This window comes from Orbicella franksi, chromosome 9 (genome assembly GCF_964199315.1).
Source record: "Orbicella franksi chromosome 9, jaOrbFran1.1, whole genome shotgun sequence".
NCBI classification, from domain to species: Eukaryota; Metazoa; Cnidaria; class Anthozoa; order Scleractinia; family Merulinidae; genus Orbicella; species Orbicella franksi.
The window spans coordinates 18,325,796-18,342,360 of record NC_138153.1 but is presented as its reverse complement, the minus strand read 5'-3'; the positions used below and the strand labels follow the sequence as shown (position 1 = coordinate 18,342,360).

Sequence of the window (16,565 nt, the reverse complement as noted above, 5' to 3'; positions counted from 1 at the left end):
GACAGCTTGATCCGGAGTTCAGCGCGCTGACCACTTGGACACCCGTGCCTCCCATACACCGATGAAAATGAGAACTTTATACTTCAAATTACCCGCACAAGATCGACCATCCGCCATTAATGTGTACCCTGATGCACAGGTACAGCGGTAGCTACCCACACTGTTATGACAACTTTGCTGGCAGTTTCCGTTGTTCGAGCTGCATTCGTCGATGTCTAAAATGAAAGCGGTGATATGCATGTCAGCATTAATTGATAATCCTGCTTGAGTGGTTATTTTTCAATTGTTTTACCTGCAACGGTTTCCTTTAACACAAACCAACAAAGACTGGCGACTAACGATTTGCACTTTGAACGCCGGAGGAAGCGAGAGAACAACGGTGAAGTCTGAGAGCACATGTGTCGAAAAGGAAGAAAAGATGGATTTGAATGAAGACAAGGACGACCTGGACGTTTGGTTGACTCAAAAAGTTAGAAAACAACTTGTATTTGTCCGGTGTTCGGTGTTTTTACAAAGAAATTCTACGAAAGGACTAATTTAGTGGGGGTGTGAAGCAGTTTTATGTTCCATCAGAAGCAAAGCTGATGTTGATAATGATAGCGCTGATAATGATGATGATGACGATGATGATGATGATGATAATGATGATAACCATGATAATGATGATGATGATGATGATGACGAGGCCGCTAATGAAAATGATCAACACCGACTCGAGCAGTTATTTCTAACTCATCAACGGAAGATAACATGTCACCTGAACAGGTTCCGTCGTTATTGACTGAATATCCCGCCTGACAGTCACATTTATAACCTCCATCAGTGTTGATGCATGTCTGTCCACAGTTTGCTTTCCCTGTGCTACATTCATCTACGTCTGCAGTAAGACCAGACAATGCATTAATTAATATGCTTAATGAATGATTAAATGAGTTAACTTTTTTATAATTTTATTTATCACAGTATGCCGTGTTGTTTCAAAATACATATTACGATTTGCACGTAGTACTACGCTCGCGAAACAACTGAATTTCTACACAATGAATTTTCTAGCGGAAAATTTGCATTATGTGCGTGCAGAATGTCATCCGAACGGATAACAAATCAGCGATACGGTTACTTTTGTCAAATCAGCTCAGTTTGCAATCTCTTTACAGGTACGGTGATCAGTCACCATTGACCGATCATATGAAGCAGTCAGCTTTTTCATTCTTTGTCATGTCAATGTAAAATAATCTTTACCTATGCATTGTGGAACAGGCGCATCCCATTTTCCATCAACACAGTTCAGGGTTGCTGTTGAGCTAGCCTCATATCCAGAGTCACAGTATATAGTCATCTTGCCCCCAAGAGCTCGGCTACCACCGTATTTGCCATGCGCTATTTTACCTGGACACGGACACTTCAACGCTGCATGGGGAGTGAATAAAATAAGGTTAGTTTAATGCCGGAAGAAAAAAGTGAAACAGTGTTTTCTTCCAGGTAATTCAACGGTACAGAGAACGCCAGTGAAACAACTGGGCGTCGACGCCTGGCAAGTGCAATAGTGTTGTTGTTGTTTGTTTTCGACTTGAAGTTGTTAAATGTAAATCAACTGTAAAGAGAGTTTGCGGAGCGGAAGTTTCGAGTGTGAACCCTTGCAGTCCTTGCCCCGCATTCTTGCAACGACGGCTGATTTACCGTCATCAAGTTCAAGCTGATTCAAAGTTATTCCTGGAACGTCCCTGGCCGATAACATTTCTTTGGTCTTTTTTTCTTTTTCAGAAGTCTTGTTAAGGTCGTACATGTTTCAGAAGTACAACGGGGAAATATGCTTTCGTCGTAACTATTTTTTTATTGCAAATTTTGTCGAGTGTTCAAAAAACTGGGGATAACTAAGCCAAATATCTTACAAAATATCAATTTTGCTGCGGCCAAAATATTTGAAACAATGTTACATGTGGCCAGGGGCCTGTTTCTCGAAAGACCCGGTAAATTATCGGACCCGGTAAGTCACCCGGTAAGTCCCCGTAAACTTTGCGGGTGTTTCTCGAAGTTCCCGTTATTTTCGATCCCGTTAAATATCCCGGTAACTTGCCCGGTAATTTACTGGAGGTCGTGACCTCCCGTAAAGTTACCGAGAAGTCACAAATGTTGCAAAACCAAACAAAATGGCGGCCGGAGGCGGACTTTTTTGTTTCACGGTCTTATCATAGACGCCCCTTTCTAGCCGATATGGCTGACTGCGAAATCATTGAACGATTTCGGCTCTCACGAGCAAGAATGGAGTGGCTCGTTGAGGAGCTTAAGGAGGAATTGGAGAGAAACACGGCGAGTAGCCGCACGCTGGCTCCGGAAACCTAAGTAAATATAATTATTGTTGTTTAATTTTTACAGTTTGAAGGCGTTTGCATGCAAGCGCTATATAACTGCGAAGTTCTATTTGATTGTTTTTCAAAACCAACAAACGGCGGAAAAAAAAAAAAAACATTGCCGCGCGTTTTCGAAATGGCTTCTTTGTATGAACATAAAAATTGGTTCCTGTCACGCAAACCTGATCTTACTGCAAGCAAAACCTGTTTCTTGTGTTTTAATTGTAGATTTTTTTTTTACTTTTTTGGGAGGGAGGAGGAAATTAGAAAACAGACATTCTACAAACATTATTCTCCCCAATCTCATAATTGTTTCAGTCGCATTTCTATTGATCTTAGCATGCTTTATGCTAGAACAGTCGATTTGGGATCAGTGAAAATTACGCTTGACGTTTGCCGGAGAAAACGATTAAATCACGCCTAAAAATTTTAGTAAGATCCTTCCTTATTCCAAATATTCTGTACACTTACTTAAGCGAAATTCTTATCAGTATAAATTGCTGAAATAAGTGTTTGTAGCTAAATTTCAAGTTCTCAAGTTCACACTGTTTCCTCGGCGGTCCGCAGATCTTGTTTGATTGCTCAGTGGAACATTTTGAATTAGAATGAATCACGGAAAAAGACAACACTCCTAGAAAAGAGCGAGATTGTCGATCGAAGTCTTCGAATCGAGCTACAAAAGGCAATTGATGATCACTTTCAAATAATATGACCATGCAAAATGACGATCTCTCTCAGTTGCTCTCCTTTGACACAACGATAACTTCGAAGTTAAACTTCGCAGTGTTCTTCAAAAAGTATCACAATCGCAACGACAACAGAATCGATCAGAATTGAATGTGCACGTATAGTCCCAAGTGTTTCTCCTTCTCTCGCGAACGAGCGTGAAGTGTGCGCTAGAGATTGGTAACAACCCGCTATTTTATCGGGCCCGGTAAGTACCTGGAAAATTTTACGGGTGCCTCGAGAAACGTTGCTTCGGGCCCGGTAAAGTTTCCCGTTAACCGGCCCGGTAAGTTATCGGGCCCGGTATTTACGGGAGCTTTCGAGAAGTAGGCCCCAGATGTTATCGGAACCAGGTAGTAAAATTTAATAATCTACCAAGCACCATGAAATATTTATTTTGTCTGCATTCTACTTTGAGCCAATGAATTTAGCTGTGTCCAAAAGTGTCCAAAACGGCATCGCTTGAATAGACGGATCAAGCTAACTTGTTTATATCCCTGCTGCCACCCAATTCAGATCTTCTGATGATTCATTCGGGAAGTTACAATTGCCGTGTTTGTACATACTCCCATACAATCAGTTGTGTGTGGGAAATTACACATTTGTATACGTAACCCCCCAAATGAATCATCACGTGGTCTGAATTGGGTGCCAACAGGGATGTAAACACGTTAGCCGAATCCGTTTATCAAACAATAAAGTTATTTGTTCCATCGTGTACATGGAAAAGCATCTTTTTGTTGATCTACATCATCGTACCTGTGTCGCAATGACGACCTTCGTATCCTTTGTTGCAGGTACACTTGTAACCAACTGGAAGAGTCACGCATGTGCCATGGGCTCCACATGGGTTACTGCTACAAGCGCTGTTTGCTGTAAACGTAGAAAATCTTCTTGTTAGTTGTGCTGTAGCAGCGAGTGATAGGTTTTCTAGCTAACGCCCGGGTAGGGAACTTCCATATAAAAAGGTCGGGGATGCCCGTCGGAAAATTTGAATTAACCCCCTACAAGGAGAGCAGTGTGGACGTGACTCAAGCTTTATTTGACCCCTAAAAGATATCAACTGAAACTAAATGGTAGAATTTTTTATTATTTCTTCGAGTGTACCCTAAACGATTCTGCGGGGGCTACAAGCAGCGGTATTTCGTCCTAAACACCCCAAGTGAGACCCGAAATCCTTGACTTCTACCCGAGCATCCCCGACCTTTTCGTGAGCTCAAAACGTGACGCTATGAATTAGACATATTAATCATTTCTTGCACGGATAGTGTTGGGAAGCATCAAATTTTGAAGTAATTATTTCCTCGTAGCTTGGCAGATTTTGTGTTTGGATGCTTAAAAATAAGAAAATAAAATTGAACAGGCTAGAAAATAAGAAAAGCTCCAAAAATCAAACTGCTAACCTGGGCACGTGCAAACATAACGAACTTTAAAATCAGGACAGCTTCTTCCCGTTCTTTGATCGCTATTCAAACACGTGATTCCACTATCTGAGCACGTGCTTGTCAAATTCAGCTCAAGGTCAGGCATCGATCTTCCTTCAATATCCTGACAATCGTAAAAACCCGGTCCCGCGCAGGCGCCCGCACGAGTTTCCGCATCTCCATCACCAGTTCCTGGGGAGTCTTTGTTTAGCCAGTTCGTCCAACATTTGTTCTCTGGAAGAAATCCAACAAAATTTCATTAGAAACAAAGTCTGCTTATCTGCTTAAAGTTTGCTTATTTACAAAATTGTTCCAGTTGTGAATACCACCAATTACTCTCCAGTGTGTTGACAACTTTTGGTTGCTTATAAATTTAGCGACTTCATACTACTAGTCCAGTTCTCATCTAGTTTAAATTTGAATCGAATGGCTGCTTACATGTAAGTACTGCGTCCGCATGGGCGTAGGTCAGATTACTTGCATGGGGGAGGAATGGAAGGGATTATATTAAGTAATTAATTGGCAAACACATCCTAATCACCGACAGCACTGGAGGAACGCGATATAACTGGATCATAAGTGCACTGTGGAAAACAAAAATAATTCATTAATTGCCAAAACTAGGTAAACGTTGGGAGGAAGAAATGGACTGAGCAAAATGAATTGAGGTCCGCAAGAAAGGCAAGAAGTAACCGGGTTCAGCCGTATGAAGTTTTCTTTACGTGACAGGGGAGACAAGAAAGCTTACCAGTTCGCGCCACGGACGGTTCAATCTTCTTTATACCGGCATCTGCAGGATCGTAGAAGTCAGACCATCCAATAACATTTCCAATAAAGTTTTCAGCATGTCTTCCCATGTCAGCGATATCTGAAGCAGGAAGCTCGTAACTCCAAATATTCAGCTGGCTCATTTGACCAATGAACGCTTCATTGGCGCTAAAGTTTGCAGCAAGTTCATCTTGTTCTTGTCCAAGGACGTAGAATCCTCCCGATGCAATGACCTAGGAAAAAGTAGAAACGATCCACGGATCAGATAGACGATTAGGTAGACGATTTCGAACCGTTTAAAAAGCAAAACTGACGAGGAATTCCGAATAAAAAAGATCACTCCCATTCATTCCTGTCCATTACTCAACGAGGCAATTGTGTTTAAAAGTCTTTTCATGACTTGTATAATGTGCTTGAAAGGGGCACTATTATGAGGAAACATTGGAAAAGTCGAACCCCGAAAGGCATATTTCAATTAGTTTTTGAAAAAGATTCTTGTATAGGTGCACTGAAGGTAGATTGTGTTGTAATGCGAGTTGCACATAAGAGAGATTGTGATATTAGATTCTGAAAAACGCTTGCAGGCGTTTAAAAATTTTGTCACGCCATCTCGAAAATAAACGTTAAACACTGATTACAGTTTGCCCTTCTTTCAACAATTCCCTTAATATCTTCAAAGTGGCGCAAGTAAAGTATGTATAGTATTAGGAGTAAAAGTACGTGTATTCTTAGGCAGTACTTTTAGCACTGCTTGGACCAGAAATGTAACAAAACTGCTATTATGGTTTAGAATAGAGAGATGTACAAACGCACCCGGAACCTACTGTCTATCGTGGTCTAAGGCATTTGTAAGGTACTAAGTGTCATGAAATCACACACCTGCCCCTTTTGAAATGCATCGTTGGCAACATTGTTTTCTCTGACTTTGCTTCCGTCCTTGTACACTTTCCACGCTCCTGTTGAACTCAGCCATGTGAATGCCATGTGATGCCACTGGCCATCATTTGCCGCCACGTTTGTCGCAGCCTTTTGTCCATTGACCCAAATGTTAAACCCATTGTAGTCGTGAATTACAAAGGCATTGTCCTGAACGGTGGCTGAAGAACAGAAAAATGAAAAATAAACTTTTGGTCAGACGAGTCTAACATGCCAAAAGTTCGATACTTCTATTGCTTTGACCATTGTCATCCAGTTACAAGTACAGTCAAGCCTCCCTTAATTTGACAGCTGTTGCGGGGGCGTGAACGGCCGGTTAACAGCTTGTTGTCAAGTTTGTTAGGCTATATTTATTAAACTGGCTCGACACGCTTTAATTTCGACTTTTCAAGGAAACTTAAGGTGAACGTCTGAGAAGCTTTCTCCCTTTCAGGTCACCACACCTGTATCAATCTGCATTTCAAAAATACCTTCAAATTTAATAAGCAAAGTACCTCCTTCTTGTACAGCGTACGAGATGGGCGTTCCCGGATCTAGCTGGTTCTGAGCAACCTTCATCCAGAAAGCCACAGTAACTGCTCTTAACTCTTGACGCATCTCCACAATGGACGTTCCTCGACCCAGTTCTCTATTAAACTCCATGTCAAAATCAGTGGAAATTTCTATATTAACACAAAAAATTCTAAGATAAAGATAAAAATATCACGACAAACAATATATTCATTTGTCATATTTGTTTTTCAACAAGCAGTCATGTAAATTGAGTACATTGTTTGCTTTCGCTTTGCTCCGTGGACTGACTCAGTGGGATAAATAAAAATTTGGATTAATCTTTCATTGTATTCGCCTAGCTTTTCCTTTCGTTTTGACAAATAATGGTAACAAACAAATTATCCATTTATATCGGCCTTTGAACGAATGGGTTTGTTTTATAATTTTATTGTTTATGAGCTTCCAAAAACAAATGCAATGCAATGCAATGTAATGCAACGTAACGTAACGCAACGCAAAGCAACGCAGCGCGATGCAACGCAATGCAACGCAACGCAATGTAATTCAATGCGATGCGATGCGATTCGATGCGATATGTATTACGAGATTATAAAAATACCTGTCTCGCAGTTTGTGCCTTTAAAGGAAGGCTTACAGTAGCATTTATAGCCATTCGTCTGGTCGACACAGAGTCCGTTGTTCTGGCAAGGCGTGCTGGAGCATTCATTGATGTTGATTTCGCATGTTGAGCCTTCAAAACCTGCCGCACAACTACATTCGTGACCATAACTAGTTTCCTGGCAAGTTGCGCCGTTCAGGCAGGAGTCTGGGAGACAGGCGTTGTCTTTCTTTTCGCACAGATTACCGCTGAAACCTGTCTTGCAGACGCACCTGAATGCTTGGACCTCGTTCAAACATGTTCCACCATTAAGGCAAGGTGAAGTTTTACAGTCCTAGGACATGGAACAAAATGATAATATAAAAACCTCACTAAATGAAAGTTAACAAGCCCCTCATTATTTAAACAAAAGCCTGCCAAGCTGGTTTTCACTATCAATTTCAAGTTAAGTTTTTGATTACGTAAATAAATAGTTCGTTCTAACCTCTTTACAGTATTTGCAACATAACAGATCTTTTCTGACTTATTTTTAAAATAAATTTTGGACACTTTAGACACGCGTTAAAATTCCAGAAAATTTTGCAGACCAAGACAGTCATGGCCTCGTTCTGAATTATTAGTTAATTTCTCTCACTCTTGGTAAGGTACTTCTACAGGCTCTATCAAAATATCCCTTTTTCATGTAAGTGGAATAAAAAGAAAAAAAAAAGAAACAACAACAACAACAACAACGAAAACAACAGAAAAACTAGCAAAGAAAACCAATGCGTAAATATTTTTAGTGAGCAAGTTTAAGGACAAGGGAGTGTGTTCATTGACAAAAAGAAAAAAAATGCCAGACCGCACTTCCTGTGTAGGGATTTTCTTCTCTCTCCTCCGCAGAGGCTCCTTTTAGTTTTGTATTTCTTTAACCATGTATGCTGGCGGTGAAAGGCTGCACAGAACGGACAAAAAGCCCACAGAGAGCCCTCGTTTCCCCTTGCTAACCTCATCTTACCCTCGTATAGGGAACCTCTTCGACGTAGGAGAGAGGAAGGTCATTCGATTGCTAACAGTACTTTCTTTTTAATCGATCAGCCGAAGTCCACCGAATACTTCTTAAGATTCGCAAATAGATTTTCAAACTTAAAATACAGATTGACCTACTAAAATACAGATCTTACAGTATATAACATACGTTGATTTTAGTCTCACAGAACTGCCCTTCGTATCCGTCGGGACAAACGCAGTCGTGTCCATCTGGTGAATTGACGCAGGTTGAGCCACTAGCACACTTGTTACTGTTGCAGCTGCTCGTTTTTACGTCACAATGTATCCCACTATAGTCTGGTGGGCACAAGCAAACATACCCATTCACCTGTAGAACAATTCAGGATTAGTTATATGCACTGAGTGCTCTACTCCGGATCGAGGTAGTCCGGGTTCGAGCCCTGGCCGGGGATATTGTTCTGTGTTCTTGAGCAAGTCACTTGACTCTCACAGCGCCTTTCTCCACCCCGATGTAAAAATGAGTACCGGCGAATTCAATGCCGGGGGTAACCCTGCGATGGACTAGAATCCCTTTCCAGGGGGTAATAGAAATATTCGTAGCCCTTTCATGCTACAGAACCCGGGATAAGCTCTGGCCTAAAGGGCCACTTGGCTCGCATGCAGACTTTACTTTTCTTTTACTTTTACTTAGTGCACAACACGACCGGATCCAAGAAACTATAGTGAAACAATGCTATCTTTAGGGCAAAATCCCACTGTCCTGAACTTAAGATCATTTTCTTTTGTAGACTCTTTCGAACTATCTTTCTGTTCCCCTTGAGAGTTGCAAATAGCGGGGATCAGCCTCAGTTACATACAATGTATGCCACCGTAGCCCCAGGAAACGAATTGCCTGGGGTTCCGCATACCTTATCAACACAGGTTGCTCCTTTAGCACACGGGCTTGATACACATTCATCCTCATCTATCTCGCAGTTAGGTCCAGTAAATCCTGGCTGGCACACGCATTTGTAGCCATCTGCGTCCTCAACGCACACGGCGTCGTTGTTGCAGGGGTTTGATGCGCAACTCGCGATGTCTGTAAAACAGAATCGAAAATACAGTAGAAGTCAGTGAAACTAAGAGCTGATTTAATCATTTTGATCTGAGTATTTTTCAAGACATTTCACAGCAACACGTTTCACCAGGACTTGCTCAGTGAAACTAAAACTTTCAACAGCTGCTTATTCATTCCTGGCGGAAATTTTGATGTTCAACTGTTTCTTTTTTCGCGCCACTTGACATTGGCATTGCAGCGGCATTTTTCATGCAAGTAAAGCCAAATTTCGTTTTAGTAATTATTTCAGTTAGTACCTTCTTCATTCCATTATCATTATGGACTAATTTTCCATCAATTAAGAATATAGAGCACGCTGCAAAATATCAATTATACCAAAAATGCCTTAGTACATCGAAAATCCCTCTTGACTCGCGTTTGTTGTACCTCCAAGGGTTAGCAGAAGGATCTACTGTCATTTTCTTGGTTTATATAATCCTCCTGGCTATTCTATTTACTTTAGATTTGCTTTGCCTCCATTGCAGTGGATATAACTCACCGACACACTGGCTCGTAGACGAGGCGCCCTCTCCGTAAGTTGATTTGCTACCATCGCAGCGTAGGCAGGATGTTTGCTTCTTTGCCGACTGATACGTTCCTCGAGCGCAGGGAAGGCAGGGTTCCACGCCGGTCTGAGAATATGTTCCTGGGGCACACGGCACTGAAAGAAATCAACCATTCCCCGTGCGTGTCTGGAGCCATACTACTCTTAACTCCAATTTGGATTGACGAGATATAACAATTATTAGAGGTGTGATGGAAGAATGTTTCCTGAACATTTCTCCTGCTATCTTATTGTATATAATATTCTTGACTGATGAGTTAAAAAAACAAGGGGACGCGATTCTTTCAGCAAGCTCATGCGCCGCACATGTGCTAACGGCAAAGAGACTTCAGAAAGTTGCAACGACTGTGGATGGAGGATGAAATGATCACGAAGTAGGAAATTTACTTTTCTTTTAGTCGAGGGTATATTGCAACGCCTGAAAACTGGAGTTGAGTACAGTTCATCCCGTTCTCACCTTTCTCTCGGCCTTGTTGGAATCGGGTTGTTTATTGTTTTCTATAATGACAAAAGAAAAACTTACTTCCACATCCACTGATTGATTTGGTGCCTTCTCCTAAGGTTACCGATGATCCGGGACATTGAATACACGAGGTTTGGCGTAAAAGAGACTGGTAAGTATTGACGGGGCACGGTTCACAATTGGCGAGACCGGTTGGTGAAAATTCGCCCGCTTGACACGCAGCTTTAAGAAAAAGAAAACAAAAAAAGGAATAATAATCTTGTATTGTGGAGGTTTCGACGCCGTGCTACTAAAATTACAATAATAACTGAGAGTTAGGTTTTTCCGTAAAAATCTCAATTCGAGACCTTTCTGTATTGGACGGATGGCCGAGGTTTGAGATTTTCTCGTAAAGACCGAACGTTCGAAGTTAATTAGTTGTTTATTATATGGCTTTTTGCTTTGTATTTGCAGGCCCATAATCGGCCGGTGGGCATTATGGGACAATAATGCTCTAGATTAAGCCAATCAGAGCGCGCATTATATCGGCTACAAACAGAAGCTATATTTAATAAAGTTTGTTAAAGCATCAGTATGTCACTGGATAAAACACGTGGTTTCTCTCCTCGGCCAAAAATGCTGGGACACTTGTTTTGGATTGTAATGGTTTAAGTTCACAAACTTATCTAAAGAGGGGAAAGTGCTTTAGAGCTTATACAAGTAAGAAAAATAATAATAAATCTAAAATCTATCTGCAATTAAAATCTAAAATGTGGAAAACTTAACAATTATTCATTGAAATCGAGGTGAATAGTGGCAGAATATTTTTATAGTTCTTGGCCTTTTTACTAGTTCATTGGCTGAAGCATCCGCAAGTGCTATTCAACGAAGCACCTTCACGTCTTTGTCCAAGAAAACATTCAGTTTTCACCAAAGTTCTCCGCACATGGTATAATTTGTGGTTGATACTGAGACATCCTTCGCAGGACTTTAGGGAAAAACTGAATGTTTTCTTGCACAACGACGTGGAAGTGCTTCGTTGGTGCTTCGCTAAATAGCACTTGACGTTTCTGCCGATTAACTAGCTTGTAAAAAGACTAAGAACTATAAAAATGGTTGGATTTGTTAAACACATACCTAAACATTGCGTAATGTTTTTGCTGCCCACAGCAATAGTATAGGTCTTCTCTGGACAAACTGTGCACTGGCCTACTTTACCAGTGCCACCGTTGTACTGATTTAGTGGGCAATCCGTGCAGTTTCCAGAGACGGTGTCAAAGAATGTTCCAGATGGACAGTTTTCTAACGGGAGAAAAGGTCGAGAAAGTCAGATCAGCACAGTGCAGTTAGTTTTTCAATGAAAACGTTTACCTCAAATTTATGCTTCATCACCAATGTTGATTCATTAATGCTGTGTTTGGGTGTTGCTCTTGATTCTCGGGTTTCATAATAACGGAGTAATAACGTATTATAGAGCGGTTGTAATTTGAGTATCGAAAGGATTCGCTGTTTACGTTGGTTTTGCACTCTACGCTGACTGATTAGTCAGGAAAAAAAGGCACGCCACTTCCTCAGTTAGTGAGAAATTCAGATTGACTGAATGAAAATTGACTGGCTGGTAGACGTTTTCCCGTGTCTTTCAATTTATGACTAGCCTGGTAACAGGCCTGCCACCTCTCCCGCCCCGATCGCTTCGCTCTCCGCGGCGAACTCTTCAGTTTCGTGCTCGCAGAATTGTTTTTCCGTCCTCGCCAGGAGCCTGTTCGCAGGCTAATTTATGACTGACAAAAGTAATTTTACTGTTTGATTTTAGAGCGGTTTTTAATTGAGTGTGGTAAAACGAAAAAATTCACGTTTGTCAGTTATCAATTAAAGGACACTTAATTGACAAAAGCCCTCTTAGAGGACATGTGGTCACTGAATAGCGAATAACCACAATGGTGCAAAAAAGAGTAGCAGAGTTTTAGTTTCTATTGCAAAATATTAGTTTTGAAATCTAAATGCTTAACACATATGTTCTCTCCATCACTATGGGTAGCGTTATGTACCTTTTTACGATGCGAGGACGGGAAGGCCAGGACGGTAACGGCAGTGGAAGCGGGAAACTTTCGCTAGTCCCGTCGTGTCGCCAAAGACAAAATGTATTTTTCATATAGGACGGTGACGTCAATGACTCGTGCCACATAAAAGGTTTTTCACAAAACCAATGACATCCCTTAGAGATGGCAGACGTGATCTTATCCTATTGAGCTTAAACGATGGTGCACAGACGACGCTGAAATAATTCTTTTTTATATACGCTTATATGAGGTTGCGGATTTTGCAGATAGTGACAGTGATGAAAAGAGCGCAAGGTGGAAAAAAAGAATGTGAAGTCTTGCCGATTCGGTTACAGAAGGATGTATGAATGTGGTGCGACTGCTCCAATTGCGCTAAGATAATCACCTAATCGTCAGAGAATGACACTTAGAACCAGTTGAATATTCCGCTTTGTGCTATGCCTTAAAAAATACAGCCAATCAGAATACAGGAAAACCATTGTATATTCGACCGTGATATTACATCCAACCTTCCCATCATGCGTTGCGTTGATTATGTTGGACACTGTATTTCTCACGGCATGGCATGGAATAGTTATGCAACACTCTCTCATGATATGCCATGAAATATCCCACTTGTCACTTTTATTTCCTTGTCATACGTTGTCGCATAAAGGCTCGTGTCTATACCGAGGAAATATTCCACGGTATATCACTCAAAAGTGGTGCATAACTAGTGTGTATCTGTGAAGCAATATAATCACATTGAGGTACTATGAAGTGCTTTTTACTACAGGCGTTTGAAGACTTACGGCATTTCTGACTGTGACCCACGTCCTGGTTAAGTCCATAAACGCTTCCATCGACGCACACGCCAATAGTAGGGGTTTCATATACGGTGTTCAAACTCATGGTCTCTGAGTTGGAAACTTGGATAGTTTTCATTGTTGGAGCGCCCTTTGCAACAGTCACGTTACCCTCCAACGAGCTCTTGGCTTGAGCAAAGTCATCGTTTTGTGTAATAACCGACACATCCAATGTGATGGTAATGACAGACTGAAAAAATTAGAATAACTCAAAAAACAGAGGTAATTGAAAACCCAGACACGCTGACACACAAGAAGCAATCTGCAGACACAGAGACGAGCAGATGCGCCGATGAACCAGGCAAAACTAGGCAATTGCAAGTTCAATTTGGCAAGAAAAAGGGTCCTCCTAATCTGAGACTTACAAGAAATAAAAGGCCTCGTATGCGATAAAATTTCAACCTTTACACAATTACTAGCTGTGATTTCCGCTCGAAACCTGGACCTCGATCTGCATGCACATCCAAAGCACTACTGGATTAGCGCACTTAGGTAGGAATTACGAAATAAGTTACTTTTTTTCAGGGATGCGAGGCCGGGTATACAGTAATGTAAATGATTCTGTTTTGTGCTTTCCAGACTTACTTGCGCATTTCGTCGCTTTCTTCTTTGGGTCTTGCCACAAGTGATTACGATATTATCCAGTTCACAGATTTTTTCCTTTTGGCAAAACTCGGGATCGCCCGCTCCAAAGACTTCGTTAAATCCAATAATGAAATTATTCTTGGCTTGCAGCTGTACCGCGGGATCCGAACAGTCTCCAACAAAATATTGCCACTCCATGCCCTTACGTGCTGCGCCAGGAACGTACTCCTCTGAAAAGAGAACAAACATTACCCGCCTTGTCTTCGTTAAAGGCCCGAGTGCGTTTCAAAGTTAGGCAATTGAAACAAAAATCAAAGAGCATTTAATTGTCTCGCGTTCTCTTTCACGTGTGTTATCATTAACTGGTACTGTTAATTATTTTTAGCTTTTTTTCATTTTCTCTCTAGTTTTTTTAAAATCATTCACTTAACTATATGTGTTTGTATCTTGTTTTTTTTGTGAGTGTTTTTTGTTTTTCTCTTTGATAATGCATGGTGGTATCAAAGTAAAACATAGTTTTCTTACTATACTGAGAAGCTTTTCTTCATAATTAAGTTAATTGTTTTTATGCTATTTTTTCTGTTTTTGCAAATCTGGCAAGTTAACTAGGCTGTTTTGACCAAATATGAGATTTTTCTACAAGTTACAAATTTGTCAAGAATTTAGTTAATCACCGTTTTTAACATTTTTGGTTTGTAGTTTTAACACTAAAGTAAATTAACTTCTTCAACAAATGTGTATTTTGAAACTGAAGACGTCATAAACTGTCAGAGTCCGTTATCCTGGTTCTGCCATTTAGGCTAGTTTTAGAAAGTGAAAAAAAAAAAAAAAAAAAAAGCAAAACAAAAGAAACAAAACCTACATACACCACAAATTATTTCTCAATGAAGGCCGTTCGATTCTTTCTTAAACTATAATTTACACATTAATGAACAGAGTCTTGTCGAACTGGGCAATACCTCATGTATTCCAGCGGCGAATCCAGCGGACGAGTGGGACTATAGTAGTTATCGTTTGTAATGGTAGGATTGGGAAGTGGTTGGTGGTAGGGCGGGAGGAGGGGGAGAGATTGAAACTAGTACACTTTATTGCATTTAAGTGATCTGGAGGCCCAAGGTATTCTCTTACGTTAGCTATTTGGACCCCATCCTTGTGTGTTTATAGTCGAGACTCACTGCGTACCTGTGCAGTCTGGCCATGGCATTTCCTGTGACACGGTCGGACGGATATCCCAGACGTACCAAGTACCAGTCGGCTGACAGACGTAAAATTGTGCGGGAATTCGTGCAAATTCTTTTGTGCTAGTACACTGAGGAGTGCACGATTCTCCGCCAAAAATCTCTGAGCACGAAATCAGTCCGTTGATTGGTGGATCATAGGGTTTGCATTTGACAGCTGTGAAAGAGACAAACGTGATTACACGTGGAACCAACTTTAGTCTCCGAAATGGATAAAGCAATTAAGCGTCAAATACCATATTTCATTGTATAAAACTTAGTGATATACCGAGTGGTAGCAAATCGATAAAAACGCGATCCCATATGTGAGGATATCATTTTTATCCAGTCTGATATCTTTTTTGGCATCATTCTGACCCTTTGACGGTACTTTAATTTACCGTTAAGATGTATATAATTAAAATCTTTTGGTGTATGACCAAAACATCTTCTGATGTTTTTCGGAAGTCTTCGGTAATCTTCGGGTCTCTACGGACATTTTGGGGGAAAAATGCGGAGACGTTCGTGCGGCCTACGGATAACTTTTAGAAAATCTTCGGTAAAAGGTCAGAAATCTTCGGAAAATCGCTAAAAACGTTGTTATTAGTATGCTTATGTATTATGGAAATTTTATTTTATAAGAAGAAAATTACATGGTCGCTTGGAGATTCAAATTTTCTCTTCCCATGTTGAACACTCGAAAGTAAATTTCTTATCTCCTCGCGGCCATTATCATTGTGTTCTGAGCCGAGAGAGTCAAAACGATTCCCCGCGTTTTCATCGGAAATTGACAGACTGAATAATCAGAGTTCAATTTGCATACAAGAATGAGTAAACTGGAAAATATTGAATTTGTCTAGGTAATCAAATAATTTCGAATGCAATTTGGAATAAACAGGTACAAGCAAATTCTTAGCAAGACCGGACTAAACAAAATTGCGCGAGCCCGTAGGGCGAGTACAATTATTTTTTGTAGTCTTTGAAAAATGTACGAGCGCTTATTTATTAACAATTATTCCACGAGCGCGCGTTGGATATGAGATGGCAGATAGCCGACGAGGCGCGTAGCTCCGAGTTGGCTTTAATCATTTCATATCCAACAAGCGAGAGTAGAACAATTGTTTTTATTGAAAACGCCCTCAAAATGCAGAAAATTAAACTAAAATGAAAATAAAAACGCCCCAAGAAATCACGCGCACGCTTACCACATTTGTAGAGCATGGTATAATGGCTCATAACCCATGATGGTTAAGCCAATGAAAACTCTCGAATAGCATTATCCAATGATCCAGTTTTTGCTAATTCAAAATAGACCATTTTAAAGTTGTCTGTTAAGTGGCCTGGCCTTTGAATGGTAGCAAGGCTGCGGGTGACCTTGTTTTGATAAAGATCAGACTGCTTTTGTTGTGTAAATCAAGTTGTTCTTGTGTTAACTAGTTGGCATTTAAA

The 16,565-nt window shown here is 40.7% G+C and overlaps 1 protein-coding gene across 1 annotated transcript in view; it reads right to left on the bottom strand.

The window, feature by feature from the left end:
* The window catches only part of LOC145497724 (sushi, von Willebrand factor type A, EGF and pentraxin domain-containing protein 1-like), a 36,252-nt gene that overhangs the window by 9,202 nt on the left and 10,485 nt on the right, over window positions 1-16,565 (bottom strand). Inside the window, exons 9-25 of the mRNA XM_081477557.1 lie at window positions 15,082-15,294; window positions 13,900-14,129; window positions 13,261-13,504; window positions 11,547-11,711; window positions 10,491-10,652; window positions 9,902-10,063; window positions 9,215-9,384; window positions 8,494-8,673; window positions 7,317-7,650; window positions 6,700-6,867; window positions 6,149-6,366; window positions 5,250-5,502; window positions 4,481-4,735; window positions 3,837-3,950; window positions 1,243-1,410; window positions 758-877; window positions 93-215 (exon numbers count right to left, since the gene is read on the bottom strand). Coding sequence (XP_081333683.1) covers window positions 93-215; window positions 758-877; window positions 1,243-1,410; window positions 3,837-3,950; window positions 4,481-4,735; window positions 5,250-5,502; window positions 6,149-6,366; window positions 6,700-6,867; window positions 7,317-7,650; window positions 8,494-8,673; window positions 9,215-9,384; window positions 9,902-10,063; window positions 10,491-10,652; window positions 11,547-11,711; window positions 13,261-13,504; window positions 13,900-14,129; window positions 15,082-15,294 — 3,279 coding nt within the window. The remainder of the gene's footprint in view (window positions 1-92; window positions 216-757; window positions 878-1,242; window positions 1,411-3,836; window positions 3,951-4,480; window positions 4,736-5,249; window positions 5,503-6,148; window positions 6,367-6,699; window positions 6,868-7,316; window positions 7,651-8,493; window positions 8,674-9,214; window positions 9,385-9,901; window positions 10,064-10,490; window positions 10,653-11,546; window positions 11,712-13,260; window positions 13,505-13,899; window positions 14,130-15,081; window positions 15,295-16,565) is intronic.